The 25,394-nt window shown below is 41.8% G+C and overlaps 1 protein-coding gene across 1 annotated transcript in view; it reads left to right on the top strand.

The window, feature by feature from the left end:
- LOC102796410 (A disintegrin and metalloproteinase with thrombospondin motifs 20) overlaps positions 1-25,394 on the top strand; it is an 81,159-nt gene that overhangs the window by 3,605 nt on the left and 52,160 nt on the right. The window contains exons 3-11 of the mRNA XM_087843260.1: positions 2,584-2,752; positions 11,962-12,215; positions 14,566-14,649; positions 15,209-15,333; positions 15,439-15,479; positions 15,811-15,916; positions 18,970-19,116; positions 23,037-23,178; positions 24,343-24,447. Of these exons, the coding sequence (XP_087699386.1) occupies positions 2,584-2,752; positions 11,962-12,215; positions 14,566-14,649; positions 15,209-15,333; positions 15,439-15,479; positions 15,811-15,916; positions 18,970-19,116; positions 23,037-23,178; positions 24,343-24,447 (1,173 nt within the window). The remainder of the gene's footprint in view (positions 1-2,583; positions 2,753-11,961; positions 12,216-14,565; positions 14,650-15,208; positions 15,334-15,438; positions 15,480-15,810; positions 15,917-18,969; positions 19,117-23,036; positions 23,179-24,342; positions 24,448-25,394) is intronic.

The raw sequence follows: 25,394 nt of genomic DNA, 5'->3' as shown, positions 1-25,394 counted from the left end.
TCTACCAATTTTTGCATTGTATAAATCATTCATTATATTTAGACTATGACTTCAATGGTTTGAAAAAGGCTGCAGTACTTCTATGTTGATCAGGTATATTTAAACAGCGTTTTATTTTCACAACCAGATGAGACGAAAGCGAATGTTTTGAGCCTGCTGCGAACAAAGAGGACATTACATCGACAGTTTGATGACAACAGAGTAATCTCCATCTGCTCAAGATCTGCACCAAAACGAACCAGAGCATGTACCAAATGAACCTTGTGCTTTTTTTGTAGTTTCAAGGTCAAGAATGAAGTAATATCTGACTGTTATTCAGTGATCATTTTTTTGAAACACAAAGGGAAACATTCTCTGCAGTGGATAATTCCTGATGCGTTTTAGCCACATAAATTTGTTTTTTACTCGACCGTGTAAATGTAAGAAAATGTAGTCGTGTATGCTTGAGTGGATTGACTCTTATTTTGACTGCAAAGACCATTTCATGAACACTGTTTATTCAGTATCAGCTTCTCTGGCGAGTTGTTGTCACAGCATGTTTTGTGTCTATGATGAGTGATTGGTGGACTTTAGGACTTAAAAAAAAAGAGTCACATCATCTCAAAATCATTCATACAAATGCATGCGTTCATGCTGTCTTCTCTCAAAGTTCCCCGCTGGATTTGGAAACTACTTCTATTTCGTTTCTGCATTGAAGAAGCAACTTCACTGGCTTCTCAGAACTGAAGAACCAGTACTGATCCAGGGCGGGGGGGTGTGTGCTTCAACAAGTGAAGGCGTTTCTATCCTGTGCGTTGTTTATGCAAGTTTTGACCCTATTGCACTGAACCCACATCCATATGTTTTTGGAAAATGGCATAGTTATTCTAAATCAAAGAATTAATATGTGATTGAAGTCCAGACTCTCAGCTTTTATTTAAGCGATTAAGCAAAAGTATTGCATTAACTTTTCAGGAATTACAGCCACTTTTATACACCCCTCCCTTATTTTCAGAGGCTCAAACTGATTTGGGTAGACTAATACAATTTTAAATATCAGGACTGTTTTTCATACTTTGATGGGTTCTAGACTGCCTGAAGTCTCTGTTAGGCCTTTACTGTAAGCCACCTTAGATTGCTGCTTGTTTGTGTGTCTCTTTGCCTTCAGCTTTGTCTTCAGAAAGTTGAGCTGACAAAGTTATCTTAGCAGTATGCTTTGGGTCATTTAACTATTTGCACTGTCTGATCTGTTTTGAAGTGTTTGGCTGAATCTGAGCAGAAAGTATAGCACATGTACACTTCCCAATTTATCCTGCTGATTATCTCAATAAGTCATGTTATCAATAAACACCAGCAAACTTGTTCTGTTGACAGTGATAGTTGCCCATACCATAACATAGCCTTGTCTCCTAGTCCTTCTGGTGTTGCTGAGCTGGCTGGTGCATTCATTTTTTTTTTAAAGAATGTAGCAGAGTGTTGATTTAACCTCTCTTAAAGTTTTTGTTATCTCTTTAATAGTTTTTTTTCAGCCTAATGATGGCCTCATTCACCTAAACTGATATCTCTTTGACCTTCACATAGTTCCAGTTAACATCTAAGTAATGAAAGTGCAACACTTGGAATCAACTCCAGAATTTTTATCTGCTAAATTTGTCGTGGAACAACGAGGAAACAGGCCCCACTTGGCCGTGAAACCGCCTTCACATCTTGATTTGAATTGAATGTCATACAAAGGCAAAAATTACACAAATTGTGCCACTTTCCAAATACCTAACTGTAGAACTGAGTGCCTTTAACCCTTTTCAGGAGCTATAGTGTAAACCTGTAGGGGATCTAATCCCTCACTTTTTGAAAAGTAGGGAGGAAAAGTGCAGTTCCAGTTTGTACTTGTTTTTCACGTCCGAGTTGTATCTTTTCCATTGTCAAATGTCCATCACTCGGGGATGTTTATGGCGTAATGCTGCCTTAAAGATAACATTCCAGCCTCCAATATCCTGTTTAAGTGTGCGCATGAAATTACCATGCAAACACCAGTGTGCCTCATGGCTGAGTGAGCTAAGAAGCTTTGTGAGGGACCGAGCTGCCAAATCAATATTAGCATTCCTCTGTCAGCAGCTTGGTCCGTGTATGATGATGTCACTCTTCCCAGTGTCAGGGTTTTCGGGGAAAAACGCATTTTGACACTTACAGCTTACCCAATAACCTGTGCATAAATGTGTGAAACGGTTTACTGAATTGCAACAGCGCCCTGATAAATGTATCATGCAAAAGACTTAAAATGTTTCAAAACTCGCCTTCATTGTCACAGAATGAGATTCTCAGGGCTTAAACTTCAACAATAACTGGCATGAAAGCAGTTACGGATATTCTGTTGCCTTTTCAATCAGCATGTTCTTTCCATACACACCTGTCAAAAGAGCTTATTTAAAAGCATGGAAATAATGTGAACCCTGGTGCCAGAGGCTAGGACAGAGTGACTGCAAAGAGACCACAACCTGTGTAAATGAAACTGTGAAATAAACAGACACGCGTACAGTAGAATATGCACACATGCACGTGCATGCTTTGTACCAGTGACATCTCCTGGCTTTTCCCCCCTTATAGATTGGAACTTTTACAACACAACATGGCGAATTCTTCTTGGAACCCCTTTTAAACGCTGCGGGGGAGGAATACGATGAAGAACACGACAAACCTCATCTCGTCTATCGACATGAGAGGAAAAGCAACATCTCCAAAACTGACAACAATGCAGAGCCCTGCGCTGCCTCAGGTAATAGACTGCCTAAGTATTCTACCTGTAACCACAGTCTGTCTGACTTTCACCCACAAACACTTACCTCCTTATCTCCTGTATTTTCTTTCTGAACCGTGGCAATAAACACTGCCCTAAAATGTAAATTATACTCAGTCACGATCTTTGGCTTGCAGATTTCAGCCTTGATTAGTGGCTGTTACTTGTGCACTGCGTGGTGGTTTCATGCCTCCTCTGCTGGAACATCGAGTCCCAGGTTTGTAGCAGGAGCTCAGAGGGTAGGTGCGATAACTTTTTAGTTTGCAGCTGAAAAGAACTGGGGGGGTTTTCCACTTGGGAGGCTGCTGGAAAGTTCCCCCAATTTCATTTGAATTTTTATGGTTGAGGCCCTGCGGGTGGTGGAGAGGCCCTCAAGAGAAAAGCAGGGTGACTGAGTGAAGTTCACCTCGATGGAAGACCTTAAAGTTGTCCTCACAAGGATCTCCGAGGGGGGCCTTTGTTGAGTGACGCGATAAATCTTTTATATGCTGACTGCTTGATTTGTTTGTTGTTTGAACGCAGCCATTGTCGCCCGGTGGTGGCCTTTGTGTGTGGCGGTGGGTTAAAAAAACTTGGACAGGCCAACGCTGCCTCAATATGCTCATTCCTTTCACTCGCTCAATCTGTGTGAGCCAAACAGAGACCCAGCATTCGCTGAAAGCTTTGTGTATATATATATATCTATTAACCCCCTGACTTGTAATGTTTTAAGAACATCCATTTAAACCATTCAGTTTAAGTGTGTAAACCAGTTCAATGTCTAGTTAACATGAAATGAGAAGCATCCTGAAATAGCTTCTCATGACCTTTACTGTGAAATGAAATCCTTTTGTTCAGTGTACAGCAGGAGGTAGCTGGGATGTAGGTGTTTAAAGTGTTAGAGACACCTGCGGGGCCTCATCAAAGGATAGCAAGTAAACAATGAACAAGGGATTAAAAGAAGCAGTGGGCCTGGGTTAGGACTGTGAGGTGTCCCCAGACTGTGCCATTATCAGAAAGGGCAATCTCCACATGTTGTGAAAAATTGGTTCTTTGAAGGCTTCACTGAGCACAGACTAATAGGCTTGTCCTGTCTTTTTATGACACACAGCGCAGTGCAGGTTACATATAAACGCTAACTTGACGCGTGTCGTCCTGCTTCCAGAACACTTGCAGTTTTTTCTCCTGGTCTTTGGGCATTTTCCTCCTGGCTTTGCAGTATTTCTGCACATTGATGTCTCAGAAGACAAATTGTCCACTTAATTTTCTTCATTAGACTAAACTGACTTCTAAAATAAATGTCAAAACACTCAGGCTGTCAGCTTGTCATTGTGTTTGAAAAACTGGAAAGCTTTATTAATGGATTAGAGGAGCGCATAGGCATCACACAAGACCACATTTTAAGCAAGAAGCACATAGATTACCCACCCAAAACCTGTGATGTTAGCAAGAGAGCCGATTCCAATCTCCTTTCTTTTTGACTGGCTCTAAAAGGACTCTCTGTCAAGATCAACGCGATCTTATGACTCTGTTTTTCTCTTTGTCGCTTTCTCTTCCATATTCGTGTTTTTTGTGGAGAGAACGTTTGAGCCACACAGAGAAGTGCTGATGGCCTTCCAAGCAGCCACTCTGATTTTTAAAAAAAATTGTTTTTGCAAGACATATGGTGATTTTATTCCTTATCCATCCCGCTTTTTTTGCTGTTTCCTGAAGCAAAACATATTTTTGAAAACGATAAAGATGAAACAAACTGCGCTTTATCAAGCACACCTTCAGGAAACAGCATGTGTATCAGCAGAATGGTAAGATAAGAGTTTCCTTTAGAAATGCTGGCTCAGAATACCTCCCTCGTGCACTGCGCAGCGCGCCAGAACAACGGAGACTTCTGTATCTACTGTCTTAAGACAAGTAAGAGTTTCCAAGATCTCTGAAAGAAAAAAATGCTGAAAGGAGAGGAAAGCGATGTTTCCACATAGAAACATTTCACAAAGATGACGCTCTGTTTTGAGCTTTGAGCTTGTCATCTCCGACACGTACAAATAGTTGACTTATTCATACTTGTGCTGTCGCTGCTTGTGAGATGCCAGATGTAGAAGTGGACTGATAAGACTGAAGTGTTACCTTGATGGAAAATTATATTTTGTTATTTTAACAGTCAGGACACGGCTGTCTTCAGCTGCTTTTCTTCACGACGTGTGTTCATGCTCTGTTGATAAAGCGAGAGGCTGTTATTGTAATGCTGTGTTGAATGGATGGAAGTTTATATGACATTTTTAAATGTAAGTTCATCCTACGGAACCACTGATGCCAGTGTCTTTGATGGACATTGCTTGCAGCTGTATCAGTTTCCTTTCTCTGTCAGCCAACCTGGGTGGTTTTCCTTCTGTTTAGAATACCTTTACTGGAGTAGATAGCTGTTGAGTGGGTGATTAATGTTTTAAAGTCACAGAGTGCCTTGTTGTGCCTCGCTCTGAATTTTGAAAGCATAGAGGCAATAAAGCTTAACAGGCTCAAACCACAACACGGCTCCGACCCCTAATGACACATTCTACAGGGTATCAGTCTGTCGGTTTGCATGTGAATCCCCGTGTCATCCTTTGATAGAGATAAGCGCAGAGATGAGGGCGGCTGCAGGTAGGGGTAGATTCTTCTGTTGCTCTGCTCCCTTTGCTTTTTAAAAATCCATGTGAAGACAAGCAAAAGGCGAAGGGAAGCGGGAATTGCAAAGAATCTCTTTCACCAAGCCACTGGCTGCAAGTCCAGAACTGTGGGGTGTCGTATTTTGTCTGAATTAGAAACAGTGAAAAGACTAAAAGACAGCTTGACACCAAACTGAAATCCAACTACCCAAAGTCCTGTTCCAGCGTCAGCTCTCAAGCAGCTTGCCTGATTTCTTGATGGGTAACCGAGGCCAGCTTGGAGACCGAATTGCCTGGCGTTGATGCGGCAATACTTGGCACAGATGGCATCTGTGCCCTCTGACCCTTAACACAATCATCGTATAGGATTCCCCTCTCGGTGCCCACTGTGTATACATGGTAGCTCAAATGCTAGCATCAGGTTTTTGGTCAATGGGTTCATTTACATGGAAAAATGTCCTCCCCCGCCTGGGGTTTGAACTAGCCGACTTGAATCGGTGCCTGCCCTCCCTTTGCGCTTTCATGTATGTGAATGGAGGCACTTGTTGATTGTGACCTCACTTCCCTCTTTGTTTGGAGTCACTCACTGGATGAGTTGATGTGACCTTGAACTTTTCCCTCCTAGAGGTGCGTGGATTCTGGGCTTGGCGGCTTGTTTGCCGGGCCTCACTTGGAACTATGTATGCATTAAACCCTTTGTTTTCCTCTGAAGCACGGCTCTTGACAGGGGTCAGGAAATGTGGTCAGCTAGGGTGTGATGGGCGAAGAGCAATTACTCTGTCATCTTTACCATCTTTCTTTAGATTGTGTGGAACTTCTGGGTGTCACATGGCTCCAAAGGGCTTAGGCTTATTCTGTGGCCTTATGGCCCTTGCACTGACTCAACCTCCTGCATTCCAGGAAGTACCTATTGTGGCAAAGAATAAAAACAGAGTTTGTTTTGGGGCTTTTGTGTTTGTGTGTAAATGTGGTTTGCTTGTGAATGTGTGTTTGTGAAAGTGCATGTCATCTCCTTGGCCTGTCACTGGATGAAGTGTCCCACTGAGTGCTGAGAATTGCTGAGCAAGAGCGGAGAGGAATGGGGGAAACTAACTTCTTTCTTTGTGAGTTTGAGCAATTCTGGCCTGCACTGCATGTGCCTGTCTGTCTTGCTTCAGAGCTTGGCAGTGGCCCTTGCCTTTTCTCAAGCTCCCACTGCCTGCTTTTCTTCTTTTACACCTGCTTCTATAAAGTAGCTTTCTTACTCACTGCATTGCTGTTGGCCCTCATTTGAAAAAGACTCATTTCTCTTGTCTTTTTGAATGCCAGTTGAATATTTTTGTCTTTTGAATCACTGTGATCTGAACGCTAGCCTTAAAATGTGTCAGATGAGTCTAAAAATCCCTGATTTTTCATGCATTGATTGTGAGTTTGAGCCACCACATGTGCTATTTGTGTGTAATGAGTGAGTTTTCCCTTCAGGCAGGATGCTCTGTTGAGTTACTGCCTCAAATTTCATAACACTCCATGACAGATAATGCAAACAGCTAATAATTTGGTCCATTGCACTCGCTGAGTTTAGGATAACAGATACTCCGGACAGGGCTGAGTAGGGCTGGGTACACACACAGTCTGTAACTTTAATAGCTGCCATGTGCCTACCCTGAGGCCACAGCCCTATTGAACCCAGTGTGTTGGGTGTGTTGCTCAGATTCCAACTTGAGCTATTTTCTGCCACTGAATACTGTCTGGGCAATCTTAACAGACTTGAGCTTATTCAAACAACTTGAGTGACAGTGATTAACTGCATGGTGGCATGGATGCTGGAAGAGTAGCAGTTTCCCACTAAGGGTAAACCCAAGAGATGGCCGGAAATCATCAGTGACTTGGCCAGGCTCTCGGGCTGTTGACTATCATAGAGGCCAGACATCCTTCAAAAACACAGGGCTACATTTTTAATGTAAAGATGATTTATAGTTCAGTATCTAAAGTAGGGGTTTCTTTTAAAATATGGTAGACGTGATTAAGTCATCCATACTGATTGTCTTAGAGTAAAATCAACATCTTGATATTTAAATGGTTCCTTGAACAGATCTGTAGTCATTGTTGAGTCACAAATGGTCGTCTTCAAGGAAAAGAAAAATGAGGCCTTGTATATGTCCTTATCAGATAGGATTTTAACATTACGTATAAACATGTGATTGCATAAATTGCAGTGTTGAGGTTGATGCTCTTTAGTGATGCATTTAACAAAACCTGAAGATCCTGTTTAATTTGCTGCTTTGCATTTTATTAGCATCCTGTGTGTGCAAATCTCCGATTGGGCTGGTTTTGTATACCTGTGAACATACATGTGTAAAACCATGATTAGTATGGCCTTCACTCAAGCAAAACGTTAGCAGTATTTATCCCTGCAAAAAAAAGACCTTAAAATATGCTGCCCCTTTTTGTCATTAGAATAATCTACAGAAGGACAGGAAACTGTCCAGAATAGTTCCTGTCGGGGAGTTTCAAAGGATCGAGAACATAGTGCTCATTGTTAATGTCTTTGCTCTTGAAGTGGCAATAGTTCTGTGTTATTGTATATACAACATCGTGTATCATGTATATGTTGTGTTCACTCGCTTGTTTTGTATGTCAGTACAAGCAGAAACGATTTATTTCTGTTTAGAATGACTAAATCTTTGCCTCTGTCTTGACCAGATCACTTTTGAAAAAGGATTTTTTAATCTCAATGGAACTTTTATTTGGATAAATAAAAAATAATATTATTAGAGACTTTTCATCAAATCTTTGACACATTTTGAAGAGCTTTAGAAAATGATGTATTTGCTCTTTATTGGCACTTCCTTGTAAAACGCCAACATCTCTCCTATAAACTATTGACTGGGCCTTCCAGATGTAACCAAATTACTGTAAGATTTGAAGACGTGTATTCAACAAAGAGGAAGGGTTGCTTCTTGCGTATCCCAATCCAAACATTTTCAATTGAATTCAAATGGTATCCATAATGATTTAATCTTTAGTATATTTGGATGAACCTCTTTAAACTAGACATCGGGAGTATCTTGGTTTGGCTAAGATAACACTCCAGGCTACTACCCGTCACAGTTCTGATCCACAAGTAGTGTTTCGTCATTTGAGGAGGTCTGCAGCCGACCATAATGCTGTCGTTATCTCTGAACTTAAAATATCAACCGAGTGGACTGCAAGTGTACAAAGACCATACTTCCAGTGATGTCGACAGCCACGCCACTTCACTTTTAAAAGCCTTCTTCAGCAGAAGCAATTAGCTTCCTTTCTTCTCCACTGTCTAGCCGCAGAATTGCACTTAATTGTGCCCCTGTCTGCGGTGGTTTTAAAGTTTTTCCCCTCTTAACTTGTATTCCAATAACCACGCTGTCTGATTTTTTTAAGTAGCAGGCACTACCTGTACTGATTGGAAAGTGTACTTTAGATGTGTCCTTGAACCAACACAGCTGATTTAAATGGCTAAATTAGCTCCTGCAGTTCTCCAGAGGCCTGGTAACGAACTAATCATGTGATTCAGGTGTGTTGACCCAAGGTGAGCTCTAAAACCTGCAGGACACCGGCCCTCGGGGCCTGGAATTGCCCACCCCTGGTTTAATGTGTAGCCAAAGATGACAACTCTCAGAAGGCCAGCAAAACACCGTAAAACAATGGTTATTAGTTCAACTACGTATGTGTTGGTTCTTGGAATTTGTCATGAAAGAGCAAAATCCCATTGAGATCCTTTTGGACAGGCTGGTATACATAGATGGACTCAGACTAAAAGTCTATGCAACAGTAAAATATTTCCACACTTTAATGTTTATGGATTAATGTAAACAAATGCTTAACTGTTAACATATGTGGCAGTTCAAACCCAATCAAAATGTCTAGATATGTTTAAAAGAGTTCAGTCATTGTGTGTATGGGATATTTTGTCTGCAATTATTCATGGCATTGAGTGAATACACAAACAGGGTAATGTTCATTGTTTTGATTGTGTTTTGGCACAGTGATATAAAGATTTACACATCCCCGAGTCAATTAGGTGTTGGAACATAGAAGTGAGTGTGTTCTGTTGGTACATTTTAGCTGTGTGTACATTGGAAACGACTAGATTATAAGTTGGAAATGCCTACACTCATGCCATGCAGGGCCCCTTTTTAATGCTCCCGATCATGAGAAACCTCTGAAGAGTGAGTTTATATTCCAAGTTTGAAAAGAAATAATATCTATCAGGTTCTTTTTGATAGTAAATTCCAACATGCAGAGCCCAGAGATATAAAGACCTTCTGTGGCTGATTTTGCCAGTGCCCAGTGGGTGATGTAATGCCTCTGTGCGTACAGTGGGTCAGTCACCCCTGTCTTCTCATGGTGTAAGTAGCAGCTCACTACCTAGCGAGAGGGGGATTTCAACCTAAGGCGATTTGGGAAGGTTGTGTGTGGCTAATCTGCACTGATTCAAAGGCTATTATAGCAGAAGGCAATATTTTCACCTCCTCCTCTTTTTTTTTCCATCACACACTCGCTTACTCTGAGTCTTAACACCAATTTCTGAGGATGGAGAGATACTGCTCTGTGCTTTGATAATCCCTTTGATGTCGGACTGTCTGCAGCGATGAGTCTGTTTAAGGGGTTTAGTGTGGTGGGTTTTGGCCTTTGAGACTTTTCTTTCCCTGGAAAATACAAAGCTCCGTGCTGGCCCAGCTGCCCGGGCTGCGTGCACGGGCACAGACCGGCTTGGCGCTGGCTTGGATGCTGGTTCTGGCATGGGGTTGGGCCTCACGGCGGCAAGAGCTGTGGGCCATTGTGCCAGGGAGTCACGCTTCGCCTCGTGTGCCCACTGGGGGCATCGCTTGAATACTCACAGAGCACTGAATGAGTTTTCCTTTCTCTTTTTTTCCCTAATCTAACAGTTACACACAATCTGTCTCTGTGTGACTGTCTGGAAAGATTGAGTTTACAAAACACAATGGAAGTCTTCACTGTAATCGGGTTATCCAAAGTTGAGGAGGATGACGGATTCCAAACTATGCTTGGATCGTAAGCACTAGTGGTCTTACTTAAGGTAATTACATAGTCGGTGTAATTATTTTAGCAACTTTTGCTACATTGTGTCCCTTTTGCGGCTTGGTTTAATGGAGGCAAAAGAAAAATACTACACCTATATGTACAAACATTTATTAAAAATTACAGCAATTTCAGTTTTGACAAAATAGGAAATTGACAGTGAAATCTTTCATTGTCAATTCTTAGCTATTTCATCAGTGGCTCCTGATATTTTTCTCTGCTACTTCCTCTGGTCTTCTTTTTCTTCTTTCAGCTGGTCCTTTTAGAGGTGGCCACAGCAGATCATTTATTTCCATCTCACCCTATCCCACTTCTTCTGTCACACCAACCCTCTGCATGTCCTCCTGCACTACATTCATGAATCTTCTCTTTGATCGTTCTCTTCCGCCCGCCTGGCATACGTTAAATCAATCTTTCCTCGGCAGGGCGACAGGTGAAACTGCTTTAAGCAAGCTTTCTTACACTAAATAACGGATGTGCGCCAAAGCAACAGTGGAAATCAGGAGAGCACAATGATCGACCTGCACGCTCCGGTCCTGGACTTCTCACAAAATGCAGTGTAAAGTTATACAGTGCTGATTGACTGCTTAAGCATTTTGATGTTCATAGTTGATACGTGCAGTTTATCTGGCCCTCCATTGGTCATCATTTTCAATCAGGAGAATCTGGGGACATTGCAGAAAACAAACTCAACCCTTTTTTGTGATTTGGATTATTCCCGTGGTGTGACTGGGAAACCTCTTGCTGTTTTTTCCACTCTGTTTTTATTCAGAACTCCAAGGTTCTTATTGCAATCAACGCTACTTCATTTTTAAGTACAGCAAGTTTTCTTGCCTTGCCTCTAATAATATAGGCAATCGGTCTGTGTCTCTGCCTCTGTGTTCCTCTTTTAACTTCACTCTGTCATGATGATGGAATCTACCGTTTGTAGCCAGCACAACACGTGCGCTTCAGCTGAGAGAAGTGAGCCATTTGAGTGTGCACAGTGTATGGCTGTCATTCTGGGTCTGAGGCTGCTGTAGGAGGCGGCGTATGAATGGAACTGTTTGAGTGTTAATGTGTTCCTTTCACCACGATTGTAACAATTTACCAAAGTAATACAATGACTGGGGTATCCAGAGCGGAATAATTTGAGGATTTTTACGCCTCTGCATGGCGTAAACTGAGCATAGTCTCCGTGACTCAGTAAAGTGCTGTTAAGGGATTTCTTGGTTTGTGTGGCTTTGTTTGAGACAGGAGAATCCAGATTGCCTGAGATAAAACACAGGCTCAAAGCTCACCAGTGACTCTGTGTCTCTGGGTTCATCTGCTTTCCTGAACACTTGAATGAGACGGTTTATGGCAGGTGTCTGCAACAGAAGCCTAGTTATGTGATTGGAACTAAGCTGCGCCAGAACATGGCACTGAACTGTAGATGTAGCTTGCTCTCTTATGAAACACCTTTATGACGTTAAGTAGTCCATTAAAAAAAAGGCTAATTACCACATTAAAATTATTTTCTTTCTTAAACAGAGAACTTGAAGAAGCCAGCCTCTGCAGAGATGAGAGGGACCATGAGAGAGGAGCTAGAATCTCTCAGAGCCACAGTGGAGCACCAACGCGTGCTCGAGAACAACTCCACCAGCCCACACCCGAGATCGCCACGCAGGCGCAAGCGTTTCCTGTCCTATCCTCGTTACGTTGAGCTGATGGTGACAGCAGATGCCAAAATGGTGCGTCACCATGGACGCAACCTAGAGCACTACATTCTAACAATCATGTCAGTAGTAAGTAAAATAATGTTTCTTATTTTTTTCAGTGTTTAAATGTGTTTTTGCTCAGTGTTATTTGCTGGCATTGCCTTCCTGTTGGGATTACATGCTACTAAAAGGTCTTTAACATATGATGGGGTTAGTTACTCAAGACCTTGTATGTGAGCAGAAGGGTTTTTTTAACCAAACATCAATAACTGAAAGATTTAGAGGTTCATTGAAAATACTGAAAAGTAACAAAAACTTAGTGAAAGAACACGACAAACGTCTCAGTGTTAGCCATGCTGTTGTTCACAGCAGATTTCACAAGTCACTGAATCGTTTAAACTTGAGACTTGTACACTTGTAGAATAGTCAGTTAAACTTGAATCAAATGCTAAAGACGAGCTAAATGCATATTTTTTTCCAGCAATGTTTAACTCTATGTGGCCATGTTCTTTGGCTGTATGCTCAGCGTGCTGTTTCCCCATGTGTAAATAAGCATCTCAAACTAGATCAAAATTAGGCTTGATGGCATACACTTACAAACATTAACCTTTCCACTAGATGGATCTAATTTAATTGATGCCAAGTCTACAGCAGAGCTGTATTGAATGTAATGCGGTTTTGTGGACATTTACATTGAAAACATGCATAGTCTTTTTCTAATTGTGACAGATCTCTAGAAAATGACCAAAACTTTACAGCAAAATATAAACAACTTCAGATAAGAAACTTCTTATGATGATCGTCTCCATCACGAGGGTCCGATTTTAACATTAAATCAATGACACTCATGCTATTGAACCTTTTTAAAAACGATCAACTCTGCTGAAATTAATGCAACAGAAATAAAGAGCAATCTGACATTTTGGTCACAGTAGTATTCAGAAGCTTTTTCAGTGAATACGCCACATATGACAACACTTTAAAAAATTTAAGTTCTGATGTATACACCACGTACTCGGTGATATATTTCTTTCCACTATTAAAGCAATTGCCCAGTGGAAACTGCAGTCCAGGTCTGTGTTTTTCTAGTCTCAGATTTTACTGTTTGGCATTTTTGGTCGTTAACCCCGATGTAACCTCAGCATGCTTCTGCATATGCCAAACAAACCCCGTTAGCCTGTCCAGCACCTTGACCACTTTATGAGTCCTACTTTTGACTGTGAAAGAAGGCTGGTAATTAAGCCAGTGACACTGTGATGGACTGGGTAGTAAAACGTCTCAACTCAGGACGGGTTATTAATTGAACTGAGTTTAGTATCTGCTGTCTTTCTACACCATTACAGGCAAAATGTTTGAAACACTCATTTACTTGCAGAGGAGTAATGATTGTCAGTGGAGTGTCCTTAGTGAGTGTTGCATTGGCCAGTTTTTTTTTTCTTCCAAAGTTCGACAGCAAATCATGTTTATGTCTGCAGACCAGGGAGCAGCCATACATAAATGCATGCTTTCCCCCCCCCCTGTCCTCTTTCAAATGGTTACATTTGCTCTACTTTTGCCACAATTTATCCAAACGTACCATATTATTTTCTATTGGTCATGCCGATAAACTGTATAGATATGACCCCTGATGTCTTACTGTCTTACTGTTATTTTAAGAAGGTAGCTTTTAACCATGTAAAAAAATGTTGCACATGTAGCAAAATATAAATTCTAAGAAGTCCTAAAAAAAACTTTACTGTTTAATATTTGTCAACAACATCGGCTCCTGAATGCATTTTGCAGTAATTTATGGTGTCGTCCCCCTCGCCTCTGGCTGTTAAACTGATCGCATGAGAGCATAAACTGGAGGTGAGAGTCTAATGAGCGGGGTCATGTGTCACCGTTGGATGACGTGCATACAAAGACAGTCTCGTTTTATTACCCAACCCGGGCAAGCCTGGGCTACGTTTGCTTCCCTCTATGTTACGATGAGCTAAATGTTTATAGTAACTAATAAGTTCCTGTCATGAGGCCGTACCCTGTTTCGGGGGACCGCTGGCTGACCGTGACACAGGTGCACGAGAAACGCAAGAGTAGCAGAGGGGAAAAGAGTTGGAATATTTTGCTGTCCCCACAGAGGGGCTGCTTCACATTTGTAGCCAGGTCCAGTTTCCTTCTTTTCTTTTTCCTTTTCTATGGTCTTCTGGGTGGGGGGGTTGTAATTGGTTTAAATACTCTGTTGATTAAACTTACCCTCGAGGAGGCACTTTGTGCTTTCTTTTGACTTTGGTGAGCTGCTGCTATTTTGATTAAACCAAAATAGAGCTTAGCTAAAAGAGCCTTGACTGTGTGTTCCCATTCCAAGTACTTTAACTAATACATGACTCTAGCTCTGCTCTGACTCAGGTTAGTGGAAGTTTGCATTTTTTTTTGTCTGTGTGTTTTGTCTTTGTTACAGGTAGCAGCAGTGTACAGGGACCCCAGCATAGGAAACCTCATCAGCATCAAGATTGTCAAGCTTGTCATCATCCACAATGAACAGGTGAGTACGGGGTCTTGAATGCTACGTGTACGCAGGTCATCTGCGCGTGGCTGACGTCATTGCAGGTGTCTTTGGCTTGGCTTTTTTTTCTCTGTGGGGCCTCTTTGAAAGGACACTGTCTTTCTTGTCGGGCTTACGTGGAATACAAATCATAATGTATTAAGGCTGCTAGCCACCTGCAAATGAAATGCTCTGTTATCAGTTTTTGAATAAGTAGGCATTTGCCTAGGGATTTTCTTTGTTTAGTTTGGTCACGGTGAGATTTTCCTCACTACCTCTGTTATTGAAAGGACCACAAGAAAGAACATAAGGCTGTTGCAGGTTGCAAGATGTCACTGAAAAATTACCAATGTATGTCCTTGTTTTCCACAAATCCAGCACCTAAATCTTTAGTCCAAACATTATAATCATAATGAACACAAACATAAGACATTAAGACAGGCTCACACATTAAAGAACATGATGTTCTAATATGTCTTTACCATCATTATTAAAAAAGGTTACTGTATGTAAGCCCAGTTTGTTGGTCGTGACCCCACTGCTGTTTCACCCAAAACAGGAAGGTCCCACTGTGAGCTTCAACGCTGCCACCACTCTGCACAACTTCTGTGTCTGGCAGCAGAGCCACAACGTCCAGGACGACAGCCATCCGTCTCACCACGACACTGCGCTCCTCATAACCAGGTATCTGCATTTCCCACCCCTCACCTCCTTTTCAAAAGCAAGTTGCTCAAGCACGCTGCCCTTTTCAGAAGGGATTTACAGGATGGTGTTTTTTCTTTTTCACAGGGAAGACATCTGCCGCGCTAAAGACAAATGTGACACATTAGGTAATATTTTGGCTTTTCATGCAAAAATATCTGCACGTTAAGTTCTTTTACAGTGAACTTTCCACTCCACTGACTCCACAGCTCATGAACTGTGCTGTAATGAGTTTATGGCAAGCTGTCAGCTAATAATATTATCGTGACAGAACAGAGTGGTAGACCTGGGAGGAGGGAGACTGTGGCAGTGCTAATCTCTCTTAGGAAACAGAAGTTTTGATGCCTTTAATCTTCTCAAACACTCAAGCAACTATTTTTCCCCCAGACACACTTGGCTTGTAGATGTTTATGCGTGTGTTTTCCTATGTGTGCGTATTGGTGTGTGTTGACCCTGTAGGGCTTGCTGAGCTGGGGACCATGTGCGACCCGTACCGGAGCTGCTCCATTAGTGAGGAAAATGGAATTAGTGCCTCCTTCACCATCGCTCATGAGCTGGGCCATGTGTAAGTTGCAGTTCTAAACCTGTTGCCCCACCACCACCCCCATAACTCACACACACACACACACACACACAGGACGTATGTCACCACTCAAAGCCAAGCTCGACTACAAAAGCCCTCTTATCAAGAGACACAGAGTGCAGCAGACGCAGGTGCAAAACATAATAAAGAAAAAAAAACCTTGACTTTTAATAACATGCCAGCCTACAATGCCTTACTATAGAGCTCAGGACGTCAACCCTCCATGTGTCCGAGCTTTACCTCGATAGCTATAAGCTCAAAGACACAATTTTATGTGGATCCCAGAAAAAAACCCTCAAAAATCCTAATAATAATTGGACCTGGCATTGATGAACAACAACAAAGATTTTCTTGGAAATGATACAAGGAGCAAGTACAAAGCTAAATATTGTATTTAGTACTTGGAAAGCCTTCCAGCCCCCCCCCCACTCCTCAGCGCCAAAGACAGGTAAAACAAACTGGAGATGTCACATCGCCTTCGAGCGGGTAATAGCGGGGTTATCACAACATGCCTTTCCGCCAGAGAGTGTTTTCACAACAAGCAAATACTGCCACATGTGTGGAGTGAAGAAAGACTCGTACGCATAATCTGTCTTCAAATGACCGAGTCAAAACACATGACTTTATCTCTCGTATGAAGCGATGTTTATTCCAAACATCCATTTGTGGCAAAATTATGATAAATAAGTCATTACCTTCTCATTCTTACGAACGCTCCAGGGGATTTAAAACAGAGAGCTTACTTTTGGATAAAGACAAGGCCTCTGTCTTTGTTTTTTTGTCTCTTCTGCTTCTCTCCATCTGGGTAGTAAAAAGGCGCACTGTCAGTGTGAGCCTGTGAGGTAATAGTTAAGAATGGGAGATATTTTTTCTAGTTCCTCTGCCACGGTCACACATTTTTCCAGTGGAGAGACTGGACCAGAGCAGCAGCAGATGGACCAAGCTTACACCCTCCCCTTTTTACTTTGAGTCTCATGTGGATCTGTTTATGCTAAAGTTCAAGCAGCTGGAGGCCCACTTGGCTCTGTCTCTTGGCATGGCGGATCACTGTGTTTGCAGGCGTGAGCTCTCATGAGTGTTTGGCGCTCTGAGAAAGCCAGTGTCAGGTAATGGGACCCACTCAAGAGCACTGCAGATTAATCAGAGACTTAGACTAATGGCTGGGAGGCCTTTCTCAGATAACTGCGAGAATGTGCGATCACTAATCGGCAGCACAGGGAGTTTTAGGTGGCGTGGCGTCACTTGATAGCTCCTCAAAGGTGACATGTATGAGGACTTAAAACATTTGTCTGGCTTCAGATGTCCCAGATCAAAAATAAATCTTCCTGACATTTTGCAAAAAAAGTATATCAAGTGTGTAAAGTGCACACAAATCAAAAAAGCCAATGGGATAAAATCTCTGGGATTGTTAAAGATGGTTTCTTCTCGTGAACAAGTACATTCAGAGCAGCTAAGATGTGTAGTTCACAGACAGTGAGCTCTGCCTATCTTGAAGTGCTTTTCAAAGGATTTTAATCAAAGAAATACTTTTTTCAGTGTTGAAGATCCATCAAATAGGGTGGCAGAGTGGCACGGGGACAGTGATGTGCACAGAGTGATGCAGTTATTTTGTTAAGAACTTGAAGTGAGTGGTTTCGGATGCATGTAAATCACTGAAATTGGTTCCTCCATTGATCTAGCCACAAAACTGCCTGATTTATAACCTCATTACACTAAAAGGCTCTCATCTCAGGATTTTAAGGTTGTATTCTCATTTGTATCCTTCTGATCTGACTTATTTGACGCAACATATCCAGTTTTATGTTTTCTCTCCTTTTTTTGTGAAACTCAATTCTATTTACTTTTTTTTTTTACATCATAAGTGACAAAAAATCTTTTGCATAGTACCAGTTGATTCAGTTTTGATGTTGTGAGTATTATCCAACGGCTTGGTTTGTGTGCAGAGCTTATTACTGTGCCAGAGGCTTAATTATTTCCTGGGTGTTTGCCCTCGGGCCCTCCGTCTCCCGTAGGGTGGGCTTCATGCCAGCCATGCTAGATCTTGTTTGTGTGGTGGTATGGATTGACCCTCAGCTCCAGCCCAGAGCACAGCACTGCCCCACATCCTGGCGTAAACATCTCAAGACATCATACAGCTGCATGGGATCCTGTGTGTATAAATACATGTGTACTCATGCGTGCATGTATTTATGGGTAATGCGCCAAACCGCAGTACAAAACAGGACATCTATGCTGGGCTGCACTGTTCTGGACATGATCAAGAAAACCTGCTCTATGAGACTGCCAGCTACAGACAGCCTGGATGAATTCATTAGTTTGCAGCTTCCATGCCTCATTACGTACGGTTATTCTTTTGCAAAGCCTCCCGTCTCACTGCTTGATCGCTAAAGACAAATACTCAAACAATTAGCTGGTTAACTGATTTTTGGACTTGCAGAAAATACAGGAAATATTATTATCTCAGCAAATGTTTGTGACAATGTTATTGCAGCTTTATTGGTAAGATTGTGTAGACATCGGTCTTGTTCTTCTGTCTGTGAGAGCAACTGATGTGTGAGGTGCTATTACCCCCAGCTTTTTCTAAGCATTAAGCCCTTTGAGAATGTGAGATGGTGAGCTTTGACCTCTAAGCTGGAGGTAGATCTCACTAGCATGTTGTTCTCGATGTTGAAGCCAATAGATAATGATAGATGGAGTGTGACATTTTTTTTAAGACAATGTTGCACCACCTACTGGCCAGTTGGAGTTTTCTTGAAACTCTTGAAAGGATTTTACTCTCTAAATATTTAGCAAATAATACAAATAAGGATGTGCATGTATTTGGAAGTGGAAAACAAACAGACCAGTAGAGGAGAAGTGCAAAGTGTGAGGAATAACTCAAAGATATTACCGGATCTGCGGGCTGGTTGTGACCCTCTGCTACAAATGACTGAGAGTCAATCTTAGACATTTATCCTTTTTACTATGGCATATCTAATAATCGGATGATAACCCTCACAATCTCTAAATTCCCCCTTTTTTTGGTTCTGCACCAGGTTCAACATGCCTCATGATGACAACCCCAAGTGCCGGGAGGCAGGAATAAAGCACCAGTATCACGTCATGGCTCCTACACTTAACTACGATACCAACCCTTGGTCGTGGTCCAAGTGCAGTCGCAAGTACATCACTGACTTTCTTGAGTAGGTATCTGCAGCTCTCCTATCTGGTTCTAAATTGCTTCGTAATCAAACCACATGACTCATTATGAGCTCTTCTCACGGGAGAGAAAGTGATGGTTTTTCCAGCTTTTACATGTAACTGCTTCCAGTCTCCCACAGAACTCTGCAGACAGGTCAGTGTAATGTAAACTGTGTGGAGTTGTTATTGCCTTGTGTTGAAAGAGTATTTCCTGTTTGAATTTGGGGGTCTTCCTCAGCTGACCTGAGCGATGGATCTCCTGAAGTCCTTCATCTGTCTCGCTGCTCAGACAGAGCTATTTTGTAAAGAAGCTGGCCAAACAGTAATCTAGTCACTCATCCCATTTCATCACCACAACCTTGTGCATGGTGAGGTGGCTGATTCAGCTACTCCAAACCCGCACCCACGGACGCTCATCCTGACTTCGATTCAAAATGGGAAATGTCAGTTATAATTACATCTTCCCTGAACATGACCCTTTAATCTTTGCCTCCTTTCCTCTGTTAATTGTAGAGGCCTTCACAAAGGACAGCCTTGTTGACCAGATGCGTCTCGAGAGTTAGGCGATGGCCTCATATGGAGTTTTAAGGCCATGCTCTTTGCATAGTTTCCAGCTAGCCCGGACCTCAGCATCCAGTGGTTGGAACTTACAGCCAAAGTTGAGAAGAATGTCCATCTGTCTCTTTATTGTTTGGATAAAGCTGTGTTGCTCTTCTGTTTGTATCTAATTACTACACAAAAAAACAGGAAGAGCATGACGTGAACGTCAGTCGCATTCATGCTAAACTGTAACATTTGTTAGTCACTTTGGATGTAACACACAGTGCAGGTATCGAGAACGAAGCACTGGCTTCGGTGTGGGAGCCGCGGTGGTGGGAAAGGCTCTTGAGAGTGCAGTCCAAGTGCTTTTGAAGTTTTTTCGCCAGCCAACAATGAGGAGCATTGATTGAAAGTAGCACTTCTGCAGCACCACTCCTGCTGAGTGGACCGACCTGGTCAAGTATATCAGTGTTTTGACTGCCCATTCTTCCCGTAGAGTAAATTCAACCTGTAACAGTTTACAAAATGAAAGGCCGTGCCACCTCTCGAACATCCCTTTTCAAACAGCAACGGATTCCCCAATGCGGTCCCTCTTGTCTGAATATTGTTGTAATAATGTGCACTCAAGTCCCGTACCTGAAAGCTGATGAAAACTGTACTGTTGTAGTGCAGTGTCATTGTGTCCCATCTGCTGCACAAAGACACTATTCATTCCTACTCTGGCACTGTGCAATTTGATTTAACCCACAACATCAAAATATAAAATTTAAATGCAACTCTTTGACTATTCCTACCCTCTAGTTCTTGTTCATTTTGGGGAAACCCTATCGATTTCCTATGTACATCTCAAATTTTGCCAAAGCAGCAACAACTCTTAGAAAGTATAATGTAAAATCATTATAAATAATCCATCAACATCTATTTTCTTGACGAAAACTAGGAGCTACTACATCTACTTTGTGTTTATTCATATATAACTCTAATTCAGTTCAATTCAATTTTATTTATATAGCACCAAATCACAATAACAGCTGACTTAGAGCACTTTTATGTTAAAGTAAAGACATTATACAGCAAAAACCTCAACAATCAGATCACCCCTTTTGAGCAAGCACTTGGTGACAGTGGGAAGGAAAAACTCCCTTTTAACAGGAAGAAACCTCAGGTGGGACCAGGCTCACGGAGGGACAGCCATCTGGTTGTGGATGAGGAAGTTGAAGACAGAATTATCAGCCTGCCTCCATGAGAGTAGTCACATATTCTTTCTTTATGATTCCTTCCACTTTGAGATGCACTTAAACGTCCCTACAACACAATACCACCACTACTGTGTTTCACGCCTCTACCGTCGTAATCCAAACATAAACACTGTCTCTTTACTCAAACAAGCAGTTTAGTCTCATTTGACCCAAGGACCCACTTCTAGTATCTTTCTCCAGGTTGTTCCTGGTATATTTAGGTCTGACTTGAAGTTGTTTCTTCTGCAGGGAAGAGAAGTTTTTCTTGGTCTGTGAACTCACAGTCCATTCCTGCACAAAGTTCTAGTGATTAACTTCCTTGAGACCACTATCCCTGACTTGACTAAATCGTTAACTAGTATTTTGGCAGTTGTTCTGGGGTTTTTAGACACATCTCTGCCAGGCTTGTTCTTTACTGTGTGACTCTTTGAATTTCTTGATGCTACTTCTCACTATAGATCTTGACACAACGCTGTCATAAATTTGTAAATCCATCTCCTGCTTTGTGAGCATCATCTAAACGGATCTCTGTTGTTTTTGGCGTGATTCTTTCTGAAGTGACAGCTCAAAACCTTGCTGAAGTTTTTAACACTTATTTGGAAGAGAACCTTAAGTTTTACAAGTTTTAAGCACTACAAAGTAAAAGCACATCTTTGCACAGCAGTAAAAAAAAAAAAAGGACAACAATAATTCATTTTGTCAGACGCGAAACGCTGACATGACAGACTTACTACTGTTTGATCGAACACTGCACATGTCATTTAGCTCTTTGTAGAAGCCTCCAATCTGTCATGAGCTGACCTCTTGACATCTTGCCTTTATGGTGTACGTGAAAACTGTTATTGTTTAGTCTCGTGTGATAAGAACACAATAACCGAGTCACCTTGTAAATAAACACACTTCCAAGTCTGCCAAAGGCTTCCAGGTGTGACAGCTCTTGTTTCCAGATGGGAATTGGCTCACCGTCTTGAATCCACACAGCTGATTTTTTGTCCCCCCTCCCCAGAACATAGATGTTTCATTTAAAATATGACCACAATGACCCCTTCTCCCTCGGTCTGTCTCGGTCTTAATAATAATTCCATTAAGTTCCAGTGCACCGATTAGACAGATGACCAACTGCTGAAAGACACTGTAATATGGGACTGTCCAAATGATTCCTCGACAGGCTGCTATGTGGTTTGCATTCAGTGTCTTCCACTGCTGTTGTTTTCTTCTAGTGTAATCATCCCCTCCTCTTGCCACAAGCCAGCATTTGCTACAATTTCTTACATTATGGCTGGAAATGAAAGGGTAAAGAAACAAAGTAATGGTAACGGAGGATAATCCTGTGTAATTATTGGCCTGTCACATCAGCTGGTGCTTTGTTGAGCAGGTGTTTTAGCGGCTCGATCCAGGATGAAATTTGTCAGAGCAGTGCAGACATGTTGTCTAATTACACATCTAGACCTGTCTCATCAGAAAGTTTCCTTTTCCCAAAGTAAACAAAGAGAGAGAAGATCCTTTGTGGCTCGCCTTGCTCTGCTAACATGTTTCATTTGTGCCCATTCACGGCCGTAAATGCGGATGATTTTATACGCAGACTGCTGGTGGATAGACGCAGTAAGTCCAGCTGTGCTTTTGTTGTCTCTTTTATTGTGTCATGGCTCAGGGTGTGGCTCATATACGGCACAATCTGTCATTATACTGCAGCGCTTGGGCTGGTGCAGATTTATTTAACTTAATCATGGTGCTTTAGCATTGTAAATGTTCTTGTTTGCCTTCAGCAGAGGAAAATGCATCTAATACAAATGTGATCAGTAAGCAGATCCCTTTTTTTGTCTCCATCAAAATACTGTTTTATTCAGTCTGTGGCGCCTAACAGTGACAGCGTTTGCTATTAGGCTTTTAAGGGGGAGGCGGTATCAGTCTCTCTCCTCGGTAACGTTACAGACCACCCACAAGGAAAACACATCTGTGGATGATCACAGACAGTGACACAGAGATGTTTACCTTGCTTTTATGAAAGAGATGAAGTGTGCTGATACATTTTAGGGTTGGAATTACTACATTGTTATGAAGAATTCTGTACTGTGAAAGTCTGCCTGTTGAATGTGTACATGATTTGTTTTGAATTTCTTTATTTCGTTATTTAATTTTTTTAGCACCGGCTATGGGGAGTGCCTCCTTGATGAGCCTGTGGGCAGAACATATGACATGCCCACCCTCCTCCCTGGTCAGCTCTACAATGCCAACAGACAGTGTGAACTGATGTTTGGTCCCGGTTCCCAAATTTGTCCTTACTTGGTACGTTATCTTGCTATCAAAATAGATTAAAAAGCCATGGTAAAAAATGAAAGTGAAACATTTCTTTACCTGAAACATTTGAGGGGACAAAAATAAGGCCAAGGATCCAAAACTGACCCACCGAAGGCTCCAATCTGACCCACTGGACACCTGGGCCAAAACATTTGAAGCAGGGCTTAATTTTTGGACTATTAACTGAATTTATTTGAATTTCTAGCTTTTGTTACTGAAACTATGACATGGTCATTCTTATTACTCAAACCTAAGTAAGACGTAAAAACTTCCTGTTTTCTCACTATTATAGTTTTGTAGTAGCATAGTTAAAAAAAAGAGGAAAAAGGTAAACAAGGACTTTTCTGTGAATGAACAAAACTTTGTTACGGTGTGTTTTAAGGAGCTACCACATATTTCTTCTGTAATTTTACACACTTATTTCTTATGATTATTTCTTACTGTCATATATCTTCCATTTACTACAGCAGCATTTATTTATCATGTAGAAAAACTGTTAAAATTGCACATCTTCGTTCTTATATTAAGATATCTGAGGGATTCATTGAGTAGTTAACCCCTTAAAGCCTGAACCACGAAGTAATCAGGAGAAAACTGTAGTGTTAATTGAACCTCCTGACAAAAGAAAACAAGGAAACTAAATATCACTTTGCATAATTGAGTTTTAATTCGTATCATTTTTGCCACGTTCTTCATTTTAGTGTGATTTAATTGCTCATAGTAGCATACTGCTACTGTCTCATAGTATATATCAGGCATTTCAGGAGAAAATGAATCACACTGTTGATGTAGAGGTCTTAAAAACTCATGTATCAAATATGATAGACTTGCCATTATGGGGTCAAACTTCTTCACACTGACCGAACGGGGAATCAGAAAAAGTCGACTACCAGCTGCTTGGCTTGAAATGTTTGTAGAATTCCGTTAATATACTGGGACTACAACCACATGCTTTATCCCTCTTATGTAAGACCAATATGGCTGGAGCAATTATTTCTTCTGTTTTTCAGTGTTGTTGAAAAAAATATTTTGGCATAAGAGGGGTTTTGTACATGCTTTAACGCCTTGCAGGATATTCACATCACAGAAAAGCTCTTTTCCTGTTAATTCCCAAAGGATTTACTGCTTGCGTTTGTTTCTTTTCCCCCACAGAAACAGTGCAAGAGGCTGTGGTGTACGAGTGCGGAGGGGGACCACAAAGGGTGCCGTACACAGCACATGCCACTCGCTGATGGCACTGACTGTGGACATGGAATGGTAAGTCTCAGTCTCTCCATGTATAGATTATGTGAAATCATCTACACCAAAAATGCTAACAATTTTAAGGAACACACTTAGGGTGTCCCAGCTGATATTCAAGAATTGCCCATTTGAGAATGTAGGTGTAGATAATGCCGCGGCACAAAAAACAGTCGTTGAGCACTGAACTCCATGGAATTTTTTCCACCTTCTTGCACAGCGGAAGGAAAACACATGTCTCTCATCTAGTAAATGGACATGATTAATTATTGTGATGCAGTAAAGGCTAACAATGTGATATTTCTGTCAGCGCATTTAAATTAATGACACAAGCCAAACCTCTAATGGAGTTCTGTTTTGAATCATGATGCCTTTCCCTGCTAGTTCATTTCCTCCGCCAAGAAAAAGGAATAATTTATCATATATTACTATGCTGTCGCCACATTGATTGTAGAAACCTGCTCGAGTGGGTTCAGGTGATGGTCCTTGTTAGAAACTTGAAGCTGTACTCTAAGTGTTTTACGGAGACCCAACCTCCCCATTAGCCTTAGTGTTCCCCTCGCTCTGGGATGCTATGCTAATTAGGCCTGAGACGGGTCAGTTACTTAAGATATGTGGAGAAAGGGGTGAAAAAGAATAAAACAAAAATGTAAAGAAAAGAGGGAGAGAGAGCCCTGATAGGGAAAGGTAAATACATGGGCCCTTTGAAAAAGGATGCCGACCGCCGTTCACAGTTGAGTCACCTTGTTGTGAACTCACGACCCCAAAACCTCTTTAAAAGGCGGGTGATTGGGTCAGTGGTCAGACCGTAACAGAGCCAGTCTGAGGCCAGCCAGCGCTCTCACAAAAGACCTCACATCAGTGATTCTGCTGGGCAGGAGGTGGGGAGGAGAGGGCTGAGGAAAGCAAGGAGGAGGTGAAGGAGGCTGTTATGGTGGGCTGGTGTTTAGCATTCAAAACATGCT

The sequence above is a fragment of the Neolamprologus brichardi genome, chromosome 7 (genome assembly GCF_056152115.1).
Source record: "Neolamprologus brichardi isolate AB-2024 chromosome 7, ASM5615211v1, whole genome shotgun sequence".
NCBI classification, from domain to species: Eukaryota; Metazoa; Chordata; class Actinopteri; order Cichliformes; family Cichlidae; genus Neolamprologus; species Neolamprologus brichardi.
Note: the sequence above shows the minus strand (reverse complement) of the source record. Positions and strands in the feature narration are given on the sequence as shown.